The sequence below is a fragment of the Solanum dulcamara genome, chromosome 10 (genome assembly GCF_947179165.1).
Source record: "Solanum dulcamara chromosome 10, daSolDulc1.2, whole genome shotgun sequence".
Classification (NCBI taxonomy): Eukaryota; Viridiplantae; Streptophyta; class Magnoliopsida; order Solanales; family Solanaceae; genus Solanum; species Solanum dulcamara.
The window spans coordinates 59,601,723-59,622,307 of NC_077246.1; the positions used below are offsets into that span (position 1 = coordinate 59,601,723).

The following is a 20,585-nucleotide window of genomic DNA, read 5'->3' on the forward strand; positions in this document are numbered from 1 at the left end:
AAGCTAATATGACATATTTTGAACGACGATAAATCAAATAATAAGAATGTATATATTAAAATATACATAATATTTTCGTATAGTTTGTGGAAATCTTTTGATTATATTTCTTCACTTTTGTTTATTAATTTGTACTCATTTGTGAAATATCATGATGGATTAAAATGAAATTTGGGTTGAATTATAGCGTGAATCAATGCAATTTAAAATCAATTTAAATCTAGCCCAATTGTTACTTCATTATCCTATATAGTTGTCTTATTAATTATAGGTCTCCACCGATATTTTCGCGTTCACGTTATTCTTTTAACTCTTCTAAATTTGTATCTTTACATATGTTGTAAAAGATTTCTTAGATCATCTAGGTGGTAGTAAAGAGTTTGCAAATGAGTTAGTTCTAGTTGATTATTATGAAAATCATCTCTATAAAATTCTGCCGTATCACGATTTAAAAGTTTTCATATCGTTCATAATTAACAAACAAATCACGAGCTAGATTTGCTGCAAACATGAATTCTTTTAGTGACACTATATTAAAAGAATTGAAATATCGAGAGGACCTCATATCTAAATTTAGGAACTGTTTAGAGGAGATTTGAGTTGGTTAAGATTGAAAGAGTTGATTAGCAATGTATATAGATGTATATAGTCTATATACACATATCTCTGATATATAATTATACATCATCTATATATGAGGATACACTATATAAACAATATAAATTCATTATATAAACATATAGTCATTTTGTTGAAAATTATTTTGTTGCTTGTATTGCTATATTTGGACTATTGATTATGTAAATGAAAATTTTACTTTATTATATATTTATGAAATTACCCAACTATTATTGAACCTTCTTTTTTTAGCCAGTGATATGAATAAATCATTTCTAATACATTAGATTAGGGGTGTTCACGATTTGAGTAAAAACTTATCTAAATCAAAAAAAATTGAACTAAATAGATTAAATAAATCTATTTTATTTGATTTTGGTTTGGTTTTACATTTTCAAAAATCGATAATATTTAATTTGATTTTGATTTTGTTAAAATAAATCGTACCAACAAATTATATACATATTTTATAATTATATACATAATATATACTATTTTATGAATAATTTTAAATATATTATATATGTTTTCATCAAATTTATTTATAATGTAAGGGGTATTATAGAATCAACTTAAGGGCATAATCCAGTTGTTGGTTCTTTCGATTTTGATTTCATTTTCTCCATTGTTAGTGAAGACTCAACTTGAAAGAAAAAAGTTTATTAAGGCGGGTGATGTTGGCAGGTGTCTCTTTGCTAACTAATTTAGCACACTAGTATAGGTGCTAATTACTCAATGCATTGATAGTTTTAATAATTGCATATGTTATCTGAGTTATCTTTAGATACATTGTATTTGTCTCAAGATACATTGTATCTAGTGAATGTATCTCGCTTGTCTCCTCTCTTGTTCGTCTCTCTTCCTCTCTCGTCCTTGTACTTCTCTGTATCTTTATTCACAATGTATCAAAGTTTCACAATTTCATGTATTTAAGTATTTAAAATTAATTTCATCAGTATATCCGATATTAATTTAATCAGTATATCTAATATCAAAAATCTAGTGTACACATGCATAAATACATGTATCTAGTATTAAAATTATATATATCTGATATCAAAATATACACTGATATATTTATCAATGTACTCACAGATAGACATATGCATCTGATATCAAAACATGCGCATCAATTGTTTAGGTGTAATTTTCTCTAGAAAAAAACTCTCCTATTGTTATCATTTTAGCACTACCAGACCTACACCCAACAAAACTAACATCTAATCCTTATTTGTAATCCTAAATATTTTTCTTATGAGATTGTTTGTGACTACAGATATATGCTTATTGCGAATAAAGAAATTACAGTAAAACAACACAGAAAGAGAAGAGAGAGAGAGAGGGGGGGATAGAGCGAGATAAGAAGGGAGAAAGTGAGAGGAGGGGGGGGGGGGTGAGAGAGAGAATGGGAAGGAGAGAGAGCGGGAGATTTTATAATTATTTTAAATATTGTGAGATTTAGTAGATATGGTAGAGATGTTTATCTAATTTCACCTACCTTATTTTTTGATTTTATTTTTATGCATGAGTAATAATCCAATAATCAAACCATAATCGATAAAAACCAAACAATCAATATATATTATATTATATTTAGTTTGATTTGATTTTAGTAATTTAAATATCGATTAAATTAATTTAGTTATAATTTTAATGAATAACCAATCCAAATCGATCCATAAATACCCCAACATTAAATACATATTTAAACTTTATCCCTATATTACTATATCTCTATTATAAAATAAAAATAGATGTAAAGTAATAAACAAGAAGAAGAGGGAAAACTCCTTTTATTCTTTCACTTTTTTGTTTCTCTTTCATTTGACTCCTTTAAAAATTTTAGTGAAAAAAAAAGTATACATAGTTATTTATAATACACCTTACTTGCTGCCTCATTGCAAGCTACTTGAAGGAAGTTACTTGTACGAATTTACTTGCTGGGCTACTTGTAAGTTGCTCAGAGGAACCTGCTTGCAAACTTCTTCAAGAAGTTGAGGGTTCGAATGGACATTTATAATACAATGTATTTATAACACTCTCTTTTGGATATTCATTAATAGATAATGTGCCTTGTTATAATCTTACGACAAAAAAAATTCAGTTGAAAAAAAGTCCTAATGAAGAAAAAAAGTACACATAAATACACATTTTGACTTTTTAAAAAAAAACCCTTTTTCAACTTAAAAATTATACTATACAAATACGTTTAAAATTAAAAAAAGAGCTTAAAAACCAAAAGTCACTTCAAACACACACTAATTTTGGTGAATTCAATTCAAACACCCACTAATTTTGGTCAAATTCTATTCAAACACCCACTAATTTGGGTGCAATGTGCTTCATTTTGTCTCATTTAATGAAGTTACCCTTTTATTGAGCAATGTATAGAACATTGTATTCGTATATGTCTATAGGTACTTTAGCATCACACTTCTTCTGAGTTCTTAGACAAAATTGACGAAATAAAATAAAAAAGATTCAAATTTCATGGGTTGGTGCAGAATGAGTCTATAGTTCTGGCAAGCTAAATGATTATCCCGATAAGAAGATGAAGTCTGATCGGGCCAAAAATTCGCTCCTGGCTTCGTCGTTTAGCGGTAACAAGTGGAGTGGGGCCACCCTTTACTTGATTTAATTTATATAAGAATTATGAACAAGCTTTGAAAAACTTGTAAATGCTTCGGACATTTTGAATTTTTCAAAAAATTTCTTACAAATTTTGTCAAGTGACAATATCCATTAATATTTAAAGCATGACATCTTCTAGTGGCGGAACTGCAAATCAAATAAACTTTATACTTATCAAGATGCATCATTCCAATGATAATATCCATAATAAAGCATGACAACTCCTGGTGTCTCGACTGCAAGTTAAATAAGTTTTATATCGTAGAATAAAGATCCTCATAATCTTTACAATATTGTGCACTATATTGTATCAAAGACATCATTGACGGGACATAATTTTGTATCAGTTCACAGTGTGACATAACTTATTGAGATCTCATCAATTCATTATTTTCAGATACTTGAACCTCCTTTGAGTTTTTATGAATATAACGACTTGAACTATCGTTATTTAGGTAGGACAAAATTTTTGTGAAACTAAGTTGCCCAGGCCTGTACCCTTCTGCCATAGCGAAAATAATCTCGCCACAGTGGGATGGGAGCAGCCATTGCGGGATAGTCGGGGATAAAATTAAAATACGCGAAGTCTTATTTTCTCCCTTTCCCTTAAGTATCAAAATAGGAGAGGATCACCGTAAAAACTCTCAAAAAGTTGCTCTATGCTTTGGAAGATTGGAGAAAGAGTTTTTTGGCGCAAGAAAGGTTACGACTGGTGAAATTCGGGCCTACTCCATCTTTTCACCATCCAGAAATCAGGAATCGAGCTATTATCTTCCAGTAGCTGCTTGAAATCCAGGTAGACTAGGTTTCCTTCATTGAATAGTTGATAACTTCTTCCCACCGCTTAATATATTTGTAAATTGACTTGAAATTTCATGTTTAGACCTTCGGGCACAGAATATGAAAGTTTGTAGTGTTGTTCTTGTGGTGGAAATTGTGTGAGTTGTGTGGGTGGACTTGTCCTGTGAATTTAGGGGTAGGTGGTGGTTTTAAATTTTCGTCTGTGATATATACTGGCATGTTATCTGCTTCATGGTATGCATGCATGTATGTGAGTAGGGAGAGATGGATTAAACCTAATGAAATGACTATTTTTGATCAATTACATGATATGAACGTGTTACTTGATTAGGTAGCTATATAAGACTATTTTACATAAGTCGATATTACTTCATATATCTCACAAAGTTTTCAGCTTCAAAAGAAGATCTCGAAGTTCTACGACTTTAGGAATAGATTTAAATTCTTGCTACTTCAAGAATAGAGTAATACTACTTCGGGAGTCGAGTTGTATTACTGCGGGAGTAAGTTTCGAAGCTTTTCTATTTCAGGAGTAGAGTTATTCTTTATGAGTAAATTGTAAAGTATATACTTCTTCATGAGTAATTGTAAAGTATATATTTCTTCATGAGTAAATTGTACGATATATACTTCTTCATGAGTAAATTGTAAAGTATATATTACTTTGGGAGTAAATTTCATAATACTTTTTCTCAATTATTCTACCTTTTCTGACAGTTAGGCGCGATATCATCACCAATCATTATTCTACCTATTCTGAAGATGAGTCGTGATATCCTCACAATAATTATTCTACCTTTTCTGGAGGAGATTTGTGATACCATCACAATCAAGTAAACCTATGTATTGATAAGTTTAACTATATATTGTCACATGCTGTTTAGAGAATGAACCTGTATACATAACATTTATTAAAAGATTTCATTCTTTAGGAATGGAATACAATCATCTAAATATATGTTAACCATATCAAATTAGGATAGCATAGGATATTGCTAGTTACTTCAAGAGCAAAATGAGATTTAAGACATGATGCATAATAATATAGAGAATTTTTCTCTTAACTATGGTCATATATGACTGGAGCCATGACCTTTTCCAAGTTTAGATTGGTAGAGGTTCGTCTCATTCACTTCAGAAAATGAACTAGAACCAATAGGTTGATTTTCATAATTTTTCATTAATAGCTCATAATTAGATTCAATCAAAATGTGTTTGTGAAAAAATGATCATCTTCAAGTGATCATATTTTTTTTAAAAAAAATTATTCCACAACGTAATAGAATCTTAAATAATGAGACATTCCAATTTCAAGCCCTCGTCAAGGAGCAGGGGAATATTATTGGTTTAGCATAGTCTTAAATGTCTGTTTTAATCTTTGATGGTATCTGTCAAATCAATCGCATCAAGATGCACTTCAACATTAAGCACTCAAGACATGTAGCCTTCGCCCAAAGATATCGAGGGCAATAAATTTAAATTTACTATTTCAGGAATAAACTTCAAATTTAATAAATTCAAATTTAGTACTTCAAAAATAAACTTCAAATTTACCACTTCAAAAGTAAATGTCAAATTTACCACTCGAAGAGTAAATCGAGAAATAAATATAATATAAAGAATTCTTCTGAAGTACCATGAAATTTAACCACTACTAATGGTTATAAGCATAATAAATTCAATCATAATGAATTTTATGAAATACACCAAATATAAATTCATTTCTGACTTTAAAGGGATCTACACAAAAAAAGCGGTGACGGAAAAACTCACAAGTCTTCATGGAATCTCCAGTATGGTGACCCAAAGGCATAAGCTTATGATTAATATAAGAAAAAATTACATAAGTAGACATACTTTACTATCATATATACTATTATTATCTTTATTTTCAAAATATCGCATATCTTACTACTAATTAAGAATTTTCTATCATATATTGAGAAAATACATTTAGATACATGTATTTTTGCTATCAGATACACTAAAATAAGGAGAGAGGCGAGCAAGATGAGGATGGATGCGAGCGAGATATTTTATGTATCCCGGATACATGTGAATCACACCAGATATATGTATCTAATGTGATTCGAATGTATCTGGGATACCAGATATATAGGAGAGTGGCGAGCGAGATGGAAGAGAGGCGAGGAAGGCGAGCGAGATTTGACATGTAACCCAAATACATGCGAATCCACTTGGATATAATATATCTAAAATAAATTACACTTAATTTTGACCCCATGTATTCCGAAATATATGTATCTGGACGTATTTGAACGTAACTGGACCTGCTAAAATCTGATAAGCAACGTAAAATTTCAAAATTAGAATGTATTTAAATAATTATCTCTTAAACTAGTGAGATTTGTATAAGTTCTCCTTAATATAATAGCACAATCTAAAAAACGATAAAACGCCTTTAGTTTTCTTCACTGAAAATTTTCTTTCTAAACCAACAACATGTTGGTTTATTGTGAAGAAGAAAATCAATTTTACTTCAAAAATTAGAAATTCATGCTAATAATAACGTGTTATAATTAAAATAAATGTAAAATAATAAACAAGAAGAGGAGGGAGAACTATTTTTATACATTTGAAACGCTATTTATAGCCAAAGAAAAGAGTTGCTTGGATAAAAGATCGTGCTACAGTAAAGAGATTTCATGGCCGTCAAGATGTGTTTGGCAGAAGTAACATGAATATTCAATAATATTTTTTTTTGTATTAAAAAAAAGAAAATGATCAAATATACTCCTGTACTATTGAAAATAATTTAACTATATCTCTCGTTATACTTCTGGGCTAAAAAATATCCTTCCTTGTATACTTTCAGTTCAAATATACCCCTCTCATTATACTTTGATACAAATTCATCCTTAATTTTAAAGGAATAACACTTGAAAAACTCAAAATTAAATAATTCATTCCTAATTTTAAATATCGGATTTTTTAGGAATAAATAAAATTTTCAACTACTAATTTAAATTTTTTTTCTTAGAAATGACAATACAAAATTGCATAATTTTAATTGCTAATACATGAAATTTCTAAATACTAATTTGAGTCTTTTTTTTTCTTATAAAATGATAAGACAGAAAACGCTGCAAAATAATTTTACATCATTTTCTGTCTTATCATTTTGTAAGAAAAAAAGACTCAAATTAGTACTTAGAAAATTCATGTATTAGTATTGTATTGTCATTTTGTAAGAAAAAAAGACTCAAATTAATAATTGAAAATTTTATTTATTCCTTAAAAAATCAGATATTTAAAATTGGGAATGAGTCATTTTCTTTTTTTGGCAATATTTTAATTTCACTTTTCCACATGACATATTTAAAATGATAAGATTAAAAAATATTTTGATATATTTGGCATAATTTTAATTTATGAGCATAAATTTTTTATCAAGTTAAATTATATTATTATTTTTTTAAAACGAAGGGAGTATTTACAACGCTGTCTCCATTCTTTTCATTTTCATTTTCCTACATAAAACTTATTTTTGTTACCACTCGGCTTTCCAATTCTCAGTTACCTTCAAGAGAAACAAAATTCCTGACGAGGCAAATGTTAAAACCTACAACTTTCAAGTCTTTCACATTCCTCCTATCACCCCATCGTCTTCTCCACACCTCACCCACCCCCTCTACTGCATCACCATCCACCAACACAATCCAATTTGCTCCTCAACTCCATTCTCCAAACCCCATCAAACCAGTAAATGAATCCCACCTCTTAAGAGTCTGTACAATTCTCTACCAACAACAGTACTCATCTGACCAGAAACTCCACAAAAACCTCTGTAAAACACCATTTGACCTCACGCATGAGTTTTTCCTTCAAATCTGCAACAAATTCCAGTATTCTTGGAGACCCATTTACAAATTCTATCAATTTACCAAGACCCAACCCCATTTCAACCACACACCCACCACTTTCAATAAAATGCTAGATGTAATTGGAAAATCAAGAAACATCGATCTTTTCTGGGAAGTGATTCAAGAAATTGGAAGGTGTCGATTGGTCACCCCTAAGACTTACGTAGTTGGGGTGAAAACTCTGGCTTCTGCTAGGGAATTGAAGAAATGCGTTGGAGTTTTTCACTTGATGAATGGGTTTGGGTATGGGTATCGTGTAGATGTATTGAATAAGGTAGTTGAATCCCTTTGTAGATCTAAGCTTGTTGAAGAGGCTGAGCATGTTGTATTGAAGTTGAAAGATTGGGTAAAGCCAAATGGGGTTACTTATAGATGGTTGATTTATGGGTTTTGTGATGTTGGTGATGTGATTGAAGCCTCGAAGATTTGGAATTTAATGGTGGATGAAGGTTTTGAACCTGACATTGCGTCGATTGAGACTATGATGGAGACCCTTTTCAAGAATAATCAATATGTTGAGGCGTTGAAGGTTTTTCAATCGGTTAGAGTGAATAGGATGAGTGAATTAGGGGTATCAACTTATAGGTTGGTGATCAATTGGTTGTGTAAGAAAGGGAAACTTGGAGAGAGTTACTTGGTGTTTGAAGAAATGGAAAAGAGAGGGATTAAAGCCGATAATCTTACATTAGGATCGATAACTTATGGGCTTATGAGTAAAGGAAGGGTTATGGAGGCGTATAGGGTTGGGGAAGGAATAGAGAATCCTGATATAAGTGTTTATCATGGGATGATCAAGGGGCTGTTGAAGTTGAAAAGAGCAAGTGAAGCAACTAAAGTATTTAGGGAGATGATTAAAAGGGGATGTGAGCCGATAATGCATACATATGTTATGTTGTTACAAGGGCATTTAGGGAAGAGAGGGAGGAAAGGATCAGATCCTCTTGTGAATTTCGACACCATCTTTGTAGGAGGTTTAGTTAAGGCTGGGAAGATGCTGGAGGCGAACAAATATTCAGAGAGATTATTGTACAGGAAAGTTGAGGTGCCCAGGTTTGATTATAACAAGTTTTTGCATTATTATTCCAATGAGGAAGGGGTGGTTATGTTTGAGGTGATGAGCAAAAAACTTAGAGAGGTTGGGCAATTTGATTTAGCTGATATACTTGCAAGGTATGGGGAGAAAATGGCAACTAGGGATAGGAGGAGAATTAGAACAACAGAGTCATGACAGCTATGACACAAAGAACTGTCGAATGATGCTTGCCTATAATTGAAAATCTATGGCAGGGGGCTTTGAATTGGCCCATGTAAACCCCAGCTAGTATCCTACACTGCACTCCCTTTTCTTCTGGTAGTTGCACTTGGAACCTAATCCGCAGAATGTACATAATTCAATGGAAAAAGGAGAGGAGAGGTAAGCGCGTAAGTTGTTCTCAACTGGCTTGAGGAACAGTTAGGGGAAAGATGTTTCATACCGGCAATCCAAGAAGTTAGAATTTAGTGAATGGTGAAAGATGATGAAGAGATTCCGAATTGTCAAGCAATTCGCCCAAGACAAAAGTATAGCAATGAAGATGTGCAGTGAATTTTTAGTCACAAACCCAGGGTTACCCAGAGTCTGGTTTATAGAGCGGCCAAATCCATCGGTGGCCCTAAAGTTGGCACCAACTTTTACTTAGATACCTAACAGGAGATGCTCATTTTAGACACCTCAAGTAAGTCCTGATGTGTCATTTTGACACTTTTTAAATAATCTGAAGTTGGAGTCAAGAGTGTGTATTACACTTTCATCCACATGGATTAGTTGACCAATTATATTATGCCAACACTGTCTTCTTTACACATCATATAGCTTTAAGATTTAAAGGGTCAAAAGTTGATCTTCAACTCCATTAGTTCAAAAACCCATTTTCTCTTCCTCATTTTACCGATCAAAATCCTAGGTAAGAATATGAAAGTTTAATTTTTCTTTATTTTTATTCAATTCTTAGTTAGTACTAACTGTTATGTTAGTGTATGTTGCTAATTTTCAGGCTTAAATGTTGAAATCAATTGTTGGAGATTGCATTTTTGTTCTCTCTGTCACCACTCTTAGTCACCACTGATGTAGTCATCGCGATTTTCTCCGACTATTTGGTGATTACAAGGGTTGTCATGGCGATTTTTTTAAGTTTAGCGTTTTGGGGAGTACCCAGTAGGCCGAATCGTATGTGATTTGAGCTATAACAGCTGTTGGGTATTTTCGGATTTCGTAATCAGCTATAGATTGAATCAATTCATATTTGGGTGTTTCAACACAGATCTTACCGAAAACCATGCCCTTTTTATAAAACTTAATTATTACAAATGGAATTTGAGAATGTTGAGAGTAAATGTTGATTGTGAATGTTGAGAGTAAATGTTGGCTGTGAATTGTTACTTTTAAAAAATCAATTACTAATTAATAATGGAAGAAAAACAAAAACTAGATCTAGGCAATGACAATGAGATTACAAAATCAAGGTCCAAAGCCATGGAGGAAAACGTTTAGAAAATGGAGAAGAAGAAGAACAAGAATTTTTTTTTTAAAAGAATAATATTTTTAAAAAAAAAGGTCTTCACGTGCTCAAAATGGATGCAACACATGCAATATGTCAAGTCAGCACAAAGTGTCAAAATGACACATCAGAATCTTACTTAAAGTGTCTAAAATGAACATCTCCTTAGCGAACATAGAGATGGAAAGAGATGGATTTTTCCCAGCTGTTGTCAGAAACTTTAGGAGGCCATCGATGAGTTTGGCCTTATAGAGCTTAGAGAACAAGATGTATGTTGGGAAGCCATTCATTATGATTGATTCTTACATTTTGTGACAAAATCTCTTGCTTTCACAGAAGGTGATTCTTCGTTAAGCAACATAATTTAGTTACAAAATTGAAAAATATATGTTAAAAAATTAAAAGGAAGAAAAGCAATGCTGAATGAATTGCTACATAAATCTTTTTAAAGAGAAAATTCTTCTTTCTGTGGCTGTCTCTACTCCAGCAAACTACAGCTTCCAAAAAATTATATTTCCACCTTTGAGGCCACCTTATCCATCTACAAGATGCCAAGGTTGAGACGTTGGACGTGGTCGTGCAGCTTGTGGCCTGGCAAGATAAAAGTTAAAGTTTCACTACATAATGAAAAGACATTTGCAGGGAAAGAAAATGCAGAATTAGAAGAGGGGGGAGAGGGAAAAAGCGCTCGAGCACACACATACATGGGACAAGGAGTGCCAATCATTGAATTGTGAATTCCAGTTCAAGATGATCACTTTCTCACGAATGATTTTTGGCATACGAGTAACCGCTGGTCACTTCCATCCTGGAGGTCAATCACCCTGGCTTCCCAGAGCATTTGTGTGGCTACCATCCGCACTTTCTCTATGGGGTCCAATTTATCAGACAGAATAATCCATCCCTGTCAAATTCACATGTTAAAACATTCAAGGAATCAAGCAAACATGAGTGAAACATTTTAACGGTGTTTTCAGTCATCAAATAAACAGGAAAGAAAAAGAGTATCAAGCAATCAATGAAACTACACCTGAATCCCAAACCTCAAAAGATGGAAACTAGGGGTGGGCATGGTATGGTATATACCGAATTAACATACCATATTGAAATTTTTGATACCGTGATTTTGGTATTATGGTATTTGATATAATATATGGTATATATTTTAAATTTTTTTGGCATTTGGTACGGTATTTGGTATTTAGAAATAACATACCGAAATACCAAATATCATAGTTACATAAATAAAACACACACACACACACACACACACATATATATATATATATATATATTATTAAAATTCTAACACATATGCAACCTAGTATTAGTATAAAATAAATGTCTAGAAGTTGAAACTTTGACTACTCTATTTTGATTGAAATGTATTTTAAATGTAATTGATTAACAAAAAGAATTGTTTGTAGTTTGTACTTTCTTTTGAATAAATATTTCTACATTGGTAATGCGTTAGTATGATCCAATTGAGATATTTTTTTTAAATTGTCGAAGTCATAATACTCTATTATACGAGTATATATTAGTCGAAGATGAGCAAACTATGATTACGTATTTACTATACCACAAAATACCGAAATCGAACTTCAAAATACTGAACCATACCTAATTAAATTGGTATGATAATGGTATATTAATTTTAAAAACCAAATACCGAAATTACCATATTGAAGTTTCAAATACCATACCGTACCATACCATACCATGCCCACCCCCTAATGGAAACATAGAACATATGGCCAACACTAACTCGAGATCTGATTCCTGACCCCTACCCGGGATCCATCTCTTGATCCCAACCTGGGACTCGACTCCCGTCTCCCGATCCAAACCAAGATCCAACTCGAGACTTTTCTCCCGACCCCGATTCACGATCTAAATCCGACCTCGACTCCCAACCCTGACTCCAACTCCCTAACACTCCTTTTCTAGAAAAACATTTTCTAGGAATACACAGTGTAAAGATATGGCACATGAGCTTAACTCAACCCCAAAAGCCAGCTCATGAGAGGAGGATTTCTCAAGTCCTTATAAGCTGACCACTCGTCCATTCCCCTTCACGCCCAGACACAACTGGAGCATGGACTGAGAGCCATAATAGGGATGGACCTTGCTTTGATACCATGTAAAAATATGGCACCTAGGCCAAACACAACACTAAAAGCTAGCTCATAAGGGGAAGATTATCCAAGTCCATATAAACAGACCACAAGTCCATTCCTCAATCAATGTGGGACTTTTACCCGCTCTAACACACAGAAATATTTTCCGTCGTACAAATCACCTAAAAGGAGAAACAAATAAAAGGAGAAACAAAAGGAAATAACATGTTTGTAATCTAGGAGTACTTATTTCTTTTACATAATAAGAAGTAACAGATAATATAGATATTTATATTATCTATTGGTTTACCCATTTTTTATCCATGTCAAATATGTCGGATATTTTATCCGTTTTCACTTGACTCGTTTTTGACCCACTCATATCCGACTCGAGCTACCCATTCGCCACCCCTAAGCATATCTTAGAAAAGCAAGCTTATGTTTAAAAAGAGAGTAAAATTTAAGATAATCTAAAAAGCAAGCTGATGTTTAAAGAAAGAGTAAAACTAAAGATAATCTAAAAGTGCAAGAGTTCAAATACAATATTACCTCAGGTCGTAAGATACGGTCCATCTCAAAAAGCACTTCAGCTATACTGCATCCTTCTGAATCAAGGTGCGACAGAAGTCCATTACCATGGAGCAAATCGTATGTTCGTGGATATGTAGGAAAGGGTTCACACCTGGTCCAAATATTAAGAACATTGGATATCAGTCTCAAACAAAAATTTTCAAACTCATGATTGTAAAGCATGAGTCAAAAAACAATGATAAACATCCTGTTGAGGATAAGGTCAAGCTTGTCATGTTGCTAATGGCTCCGGGTTTTTCCTTTATCTTCAACTTCTCCTCACTGACCAAATAGACATTGCTTTATGGCAGAAAACATTTAAGAATCAGAAAAAGGGTACTATCACAATACGAATTATACTATGTTTATGAAGTCTTTAAAACCACACATTAAATTTGGAAATGGTTATTGTAAATTACAGCACCGGGATCATTTGATAACATTACAATCTGTCTAATAGGTTTTGGGTCAGCCATTATAGCAACGTCTGATTTTACGCTCCATCTAACTGAAGGAGTCATTTAAGTGATTTATGATCATATACATTATGAGAAATACATGCTACTTAATTCACAAAGTTCTGTGATTTTCTTCAGTAAAATAATAAGAAAGATGATCACTGAATCCACAAACTTGAGATAGATCCAAAAGCACATAAATCTCACCGAGTCTAAAGCATAATGGCTTACCAGTTATGCAGAACCCCAGCAAAGCCTCGATCAAGTATCAGAGGAAGTGTATTATCCATCCCAAGAGGCACAACATTCATCACCCAAACTGATTTTCTTGCCTCCAACAATGCGGCATTTAAACCCCCATAATGAGCATTCATGTCCAAGACATTCCGCACCATATTATACGGAGGCAATGGATCATCATCACCTGGTCTCTTTGGATGGTCAGAGAAAATCAAGGGTGACAGCAAAGACCAATAGTTTCGCACAGCTGATTTCCAGAATTCTGAATCCTCAAAGAAATTGTCAGGATAAACTCCTGCCATAAAACAAAATACAGGCAATGATTGCATGTTAACAAAAAAGAGCCAAAATGGCAGGGAGAATGATGGTAAAGTTGAACAAACCAATTTTATTTAGAAAACTTGCCATGAACTTTGAGCTCAGTTGTGTTCATAGAATCAGATCTTCTATGAATTGGAACCCATCGATCACTGCCTGTTCCAGATATACAATGTGCAAGTGGCTGGTAGTACAGTTGCATATCCTGTGCTTTACAAATTGGTATAGTACCTTGTTTTCTGCATTAAAAAGCAAAAGCCAAATAGATACTGTCAGGTGGGCAAAAAGGTATAAAAAGAAAACTGTAACTTGAAAAAGAGAAAAGAAATGGAAGACATCTACATCAAAGTCTGAGCATGAAGGGAGAATGTTTCCATTACTTTTTAGTCGGACGTGGGAGAGGTAGGATAGGGCTTTTAAAAGTAAGAAAAGAAAAGTACAATCAAACCTCTCTATAACCGTCATTCGTTATTACGGCATTTCAATATAAAAGCCAGATTTTCTCCAGAATTGATTTTTTCATGTTATATTTCACTTCTCTATAACAACATTCTACCTATAACAACAATGGCTTTCATCATAGGAGTACAATCTTTGTAAAATTACCCCTCTATAACAACTGTGCTCAAATATAGTGTATAAAATAAATATAAAAATATTTATGGTAATCATCATTAATGTCATGCATATAGTAAATTTCAAGTACGAATATCGATCTAAGGAAAAACAATTCTATTTAAATGGTGCCATCAGTTATGGTCATAATTTCACGAGGAAAGACTATTGATATTTGCTTTATTTACATTCATACACTTACAAATTTTGCATCCTTTTGTTTATAATAGTTAAATGAAATCTAAACATCAAATGTCAATATACATATATAACAACACCTCACTAGTAGTAGTCATGAAACTTTCAGACAAACACTTCAACTACAGAGAGGTTTGATTGTACACAAAATGTGAATTAGTTCAAAGCTGACCAAGTAGACATACAAAATCCAAGTACACCTAAGAACAATGTGTTTAACCCAAAAAACAATCTAATCATCTTCCAGAGTCTAGTACTCTGCAATTGATTGAAACTTTCATTTAAATGATTATTCTACAACTTTTAGCTTTTTAACTGAATAAAGTGAAATCAAAAGTAGGTTAAAGGATACGAGGAAAAATATATAGAGAATACATGACATTGGTTCCTTTGTTAGTCTTACCCAGATGTGTAGCACCGGGAATCAACAGTCTTCTGCCAGATGAAAGTTTCTTGTTGCTGTTCCAAAAGAGACCAACAGAGCTTCTTAGTAAACTCTTCCAAAGGAGTAGACATGCTTCCCTTCTTTGCACCGGTAGAACTACCCTGCTGCTGGGTTGTGGGTGAGGTCAAAACAAAGTAACCTCCAGGCTTGAGTACACGGTCAATTTCAATAAGAAACAGCCCATCTGTTTTGTCAAATCATTATTAGTTTCATGTCATTACAGACTTGTTCAGGTATAAATCCTCAGAAAGTCAGTTATCATACTGATGGTTGTTGAGTGATCCAATAAAGAAAAAAAGTAAACCACAAAAACTAGAATGTGTTACTAGCAGAAAAAGAAGAGGGTGTCCTACTGTGAAGATTGATTTTGCTTCAGCTTAACAATAAATTTCTTTAGGTGAGACATGGTTGGGGGCTGGATTTAAAATCAGAACAAATAATTTATCAGCATGATAAGCAAAAAGTTCAAGTGAGATTGGTCGTATCAACTAGATTTATTTCATTTTGGAGAAGATATTTATGTCTGTAAAGGAATTTCTTTGTAAAGTAGACAGTTGGGAGATACCGTGGATTACTAGATGTGAAGTACATCTACTCTCACAGAATGAAATAGACTAGGAAAATGATTAAAATATCAAAATTAGGTAAACTGAGAAATACTTAATGAAACAAAATCTTCATAAACTACTGGTAGCAAATCAGTCAGGTCACATAAAATGATAATGAGAAATAAGTATGGGAAATACAGTTCCTGAAAAGCAATGGCAATACCTCTGCTGTCCCAAATGATTCCGCACTGAGCACAATGAACCATGTCATAGGACAATGACGGAAATGGCAGCTGTTTTGAAATAAAGTTTCCGATGACTGCAGGAAGGCCTCTCTCGAGTGCCACCTGAACATGGCTACCAGATGACCCATAAGCTGCCACACAAAGAGCCATCAAGTTCAGCGAGAGTAGGTGGGCACTGAAGCTACCAAAGCCACAACCAATATCTAGGACAGTACGCACCTGTTATTCAGTAAATAAAAATCTTATATTCTATGAGTAGAATTATGGTTCTGCATCATAGTTCCAATGGTAGCATACTAGAAGCATGAGTCTTCAGAAACCAGCAATGATCCAAACAAGTAACTTATGGAAAGATGAACAAAAGATTACATACACCAGCTTGAAGGAATTCTGTGTCACTTCCCAGCCCAATCATCTCTGCGATTTGGTGAGAGTAATCTTTGACATCATCAACAATCATCCCATCTTGTGAACGGAAAGCAATTTGATTTTCTTCTAGTAACATTAGCCTGGAATAAAGAAGAGTTACAATAAGGTAAAGGCAAAGCTGTCACCTTACATAAAGACTTCAAGATTATTCCTACAAATGAATAATTCCAAAAGAGTTTGGAAACTCAGAATACAGGCCTTCATCCTTCAAGCATGTTAAGCACAATAATTTGACATGTTAAGATCATTGACGAGATCATATAATTTACTTTACCTTTTCATAATGCTTCCTGAAGAAAGGAACTGATCTTTGGTTAGCTTCACATTTCCACTCCATATAACATCCCTTCCTGCTGGCCAAGACAACGGAATCTTATAGTCCTTAGGAGGACGAATCAGACAATGTTGATGTTCTCGTGATAACTCACAATGCCGATCTAACTCCTCCCCATCTTTAAAACCAGCTAGAATATTTGCAGACACATTGTAGCAAGGCACATAATTTTCTCTTTCCTTACCACAAACACCAACATCCTTTATCTGATTTTCTCCCACAGAAAGGCTTTTAAGCTCTAAATAATCGCTTCTTGCCTGCTCCTTTAGCTTTCTGTAATTTGTATATATATCATTCTTCACAGAGGAAGTGACCGAATTAAAGGTACTTGAAGATGATCCTAGCAATGTTATCACCACCAAGACACTGACAAGGCACAAGAGTAACCAGCTGAATGGTGATCTAGACCTGAATTTTTTTGATAATTTGTTAAGCAAAGGGCTTTTCATCTCCAATTTATGTAACCTCTACAAATTTCAAGTAGAGAAGATCACAATGTGCTAGCTATTTTCCTTAACCTGAACCTCCAAGAACTATGAAAACTATAAGTTGTCATCAGATATCATCACCCACATATATCACACAAAATGCGAACAATTTCAACTAGCATTGGTTAGAACTCAACCGAACTTCCTTAGGAGAATGGAACTCCAAAATCATAGCAAACCACCAATCAGATAATCAAGATCACAATCTCGATCCTGTAAGTCTCCAATCAGAAACTAAAACAAAAAGTTTAGATCAACCATAAATCTTCCTGGATGGCAATGATGATCAATGACCCCTCAAAATATACTTGAAAAGTCCTCCAAAACACAACAGAACTGAAAAATGCCAATTCCGAAACAACTCTATATCCTCAAATACAAAGTCATCCAAATCCAGCAACTACACGGACAGATCAACCTGCAAAAAACATCAAAATCTAAAATCAATAAAAATAGGAAAACTTGCAAAAAAGAAAAGAAAAACAAACATAAACTAACAACCTAAGCACAATTGATATTCCAATTTTCAACAATTCAAGCAGAAAAAGGCCTCAAACACAGATTAAAACACAAAATTCCCAACTAAGATGGATGAAAATAGACCCTTCAACCCCAACCCCGGAAAAAACAGAAATGAATCACAATTTATATTCCAACTTTCAGCATCTCCAGCAGAAAATGGTCTCAAATATATATCAAAAACGCAAAATCCACCTAAGATTAAGAAAGTAGGAATGAAGAAAATGTAAACAGCTGAAACAAACATCCTACTTATAATATAACAAAATCTCAAACACAGATCAGATCCAAATCAAGCTGCATACTATAATAAAATCACATTATATAAAGTCGATTACCAACAAAGTCAGAGACGAATCTAGCCCTTTTGCAGCAGATTTAACTAAACATATTACTTCTTAAGGTTCAAATCAGGTAAACACCTATAAAAAAAAACTATAGATATACAATATAATATGCGATTGCACATGTTCTAGACCACTAAGAGTGATCCCGGAGACGTCTCGGGTTATTCTAGTTTGTTCGAGAGCACTTCCTCCTTAAATGCGCCTTACACAGTGCAAATTCGACTAATTGAAGCTCAATATGAATACCGAACAGCGAGATGTAAACCAAAAAAACACCAAATTCTGGAATCACAATCGAACAAAACTAATAATGAGGAATTGGAAATCTACCAGTTTGAGCAACAATGGGAGTGGAAGTATGAATTGGTTGGTGTAATTCTGTTATAGCTATGCAGAATTTGGATTCGCCATTGACGTTTAGAGAGAGAAAATGAAGAGACAGAGACTGGGGCACTTGTGAGCGTGAGTTCTCTATTAATGGGGAAACCAATTATTATTTAAACATAATTTAATGCGACTTGTACAGCGTATGCGGATCCAATTATACACAGCCTCTAATTATTACGAGGGGAATAATTACTTCTCTCAAACTTAGCAAAAGGGAATCAAAAAATTCTTAAAAAGATGGGTATGTTTTCTGCTCACTGGATCCCAAATTACAATTACTTTTTAGAGTCTAAGCCACCTACCAATTTCAAAATTAATGTAATTATCAGTCTAATAATTATATATTCTAAAAATTATAATAATTTATTTGTTTGTTATAATATAATTACAGTGTAATTACAAGTGTACTGTTTGGTGTAATCAGATGGTTATATTAAATTTTTAAAAATAAAAATTAATTATTTAAAATTTAAAAATTATATTAGACAAATAAGGACATTTATAAATGATATTAAAATTAACTATTTAAGATATATATTAATTAATAAACATATGTTCTTAACTAATATTATAAAAAATACTTTATTTATATTTTTTAAATTGGTATATTTTAATTAATTTAATCATAAAAACTAAAAATATAAGATTTTTATGAACATAATGAAATGTATGTTTGACCAAAATGTTAATATTATAAATATAATGTCATAAAATTATTAAAACATTTGACAAAAAAATAATATATCACGTTTATCTAAAAAAATAAATGATTTGCAATGTGAAATATCAAGTTAATACTACTAAAACAAATGAAATTGAAAATATGACATAAATTCTAAATTCAAAACAAAAAATTTAACATAATACTCTTATATCAAATTTGAACACAACGTTCATAAATATGATTTAAAAGAAAAGGAAAACGCAAGTCTATAACGTTATTTAATAATGAATTCTACTTTAATTTAAAAATTAGAATACTAACAAAATTATACAAATAAAAAAAAATAGAATCCCTAATAAATAATATGAAAAATTGCATGGAATCACATGCAAAAAGTAAATGTTGAGAATGAGAAGGAAATGAAATATAAATAATAAAAAATAAAAAAAATACATTTTTAGAAAATATTACGATAATAAAAATATTTTTAAAAAATAATAGAAATAAAGAATAAATTAAAATAAAAAAAATATAAATATAAATAAAAGAAGAATTTTAAAAAGTTTCATGTAATTACATTATGTAATTACACCCATTTTTTACCCTCCTTTGGGAATTGAAGAGTGTAATAACCCCCTCTTAATTACACCTAATTCCTTTCTTAGCAAGTAATTACTTGGTCTACCTGCCAAAGAGTGCAATTACACTCAATTACACAAAATCTCAATTAGATGGTGGCTTTTCAAACATGCCCTTAGTTTTTGTTTTTGTTTTTAAAAAAAGAAATAATTACTTGACTGATTCCTTTTAATAAATAACTATTGGATGCGCTTCATGCTGTCATAAAGATATTAATTAATAATACGTGTATATATATATATATATATATATATATATATATATTAAATTAACAAATTACAAATATAATTTTTTTCTTTAAAATCGTCTTGATTGACGTTGCTCTTTAACTTTAAGTGAAAATTTTCCTTTTATTACCCTATTTTATAAGTCAACAAGGGTTGGGATGAGTACTGCTTTCATTTATTGTAATGACCCTGAAGGTCATTTTTGGAAATTTTCGTAAAATAATCATTTTACCCCTTTTGATAGTTGTCTCGAGTTATATTTGATGAGTTTATGATGTTGGCTTTGGAATTCTTTGAAAAATTGTGATTTTTGGAACTTTTGA

At 32.3% G+C, this 20,585-nt stretch overlaps 2 protein-coding genes across 3 annotated transcripts; one reads left to right on the forward strand and one right to left on the reverse strand.

The window, feature by feature from the left end:
• Positions 1–7,553: 7,553 nt before the first annotated feature.
• Positions 7,554–9,817, forward strand: LOC129871358 (putative pentatricopeptide repeat-containing protein At1g26500). Its single transcript, XM_055946258.1, has one exon. The coding sequence runs from the start codon at positions 7,624–7,626 to the stop codon at positions 9,160–9,162; it is 1,539 nt and encodes a 512-aa protein (XP_055802233.1). The 5' UTR covers positions 7,554–7,623; the 3' UTR covers positions 9,163–9,817.
• A 924-nt stretch (positions 9,818–10,741) lies between these two features.
• Positions 10,742–18,827, reverse strand: LOC129870282 (probable methyltransferase PMT5). 2 transcript variants are annotated; one of them, XM_055945009.1, is made up of 11 exons: positions 18,676–18,827; positions 17,486–17,897; positions 16,932–17,399; positions 16,602–16,737; positions 16,207–16,447; positions 15,394–15,619; positions 14,265–14,416; positions 13,851–14,154; positions 13,141–13,273; positions 11,176–11,375; positions 10,742–11,062 (listed from the first exon to the last, which is right to left on the reverse strand). In XM_055945009.1, the coding sequence occupies exons 2-10, from the start codon at positions 17,545–17,547 to the stop codon at positions 11,226–11,228; spliced, it is 1,872 nt and encodes a 623-aa protein (XP_055800984.1). In that variant the 5' UTR covers positions 17,548–17,897; positions 18,676–18,827; the 3' UTR covers positions 10,742–11,062; positions 11,176–11,225. The 2 variants fall into 2 exon arrangements, with proteins under 2 accessions (XP_055800984.1, XP_055800983.1); XM_055945008.1 differs by having other exon boundaries at positions 16,932–17,897; positions 18,676–18,826.
• Between the last annotated feature and the right edge of the window lie 1,758 nt (positions 18,828–20,585).

Coding starts and splice junctions, on each gene's coding strand:
- LOC129871358 (XM_055946258.1), top strand. CDS start 7,624: ATGTTAAAACCTACAACTTTCAAGTCTTTCACATTCCTCCTATCACCC.
- LOC129870282 (XM_055945009.1), bottom strand. CDS start 17,547: ATGACAACTTATAGTTTTCATAGTTCTTGGAGGTTCAGGTTAAGGAAA. Junction 16,448..16,601: donor CAGAATTCCTTCAAGCTGGT/GTATGTAATCTT, acceptor ACTGAATAACAG/GTGCGTACTGTCCTAGATAT. Junction 11,376..13,140: donor ACCGTATCTTACGACCTGAG/GTAATATTGTAT, acceptor TGAATTTGACAG/GGATGGATTATTCTGTCTGA.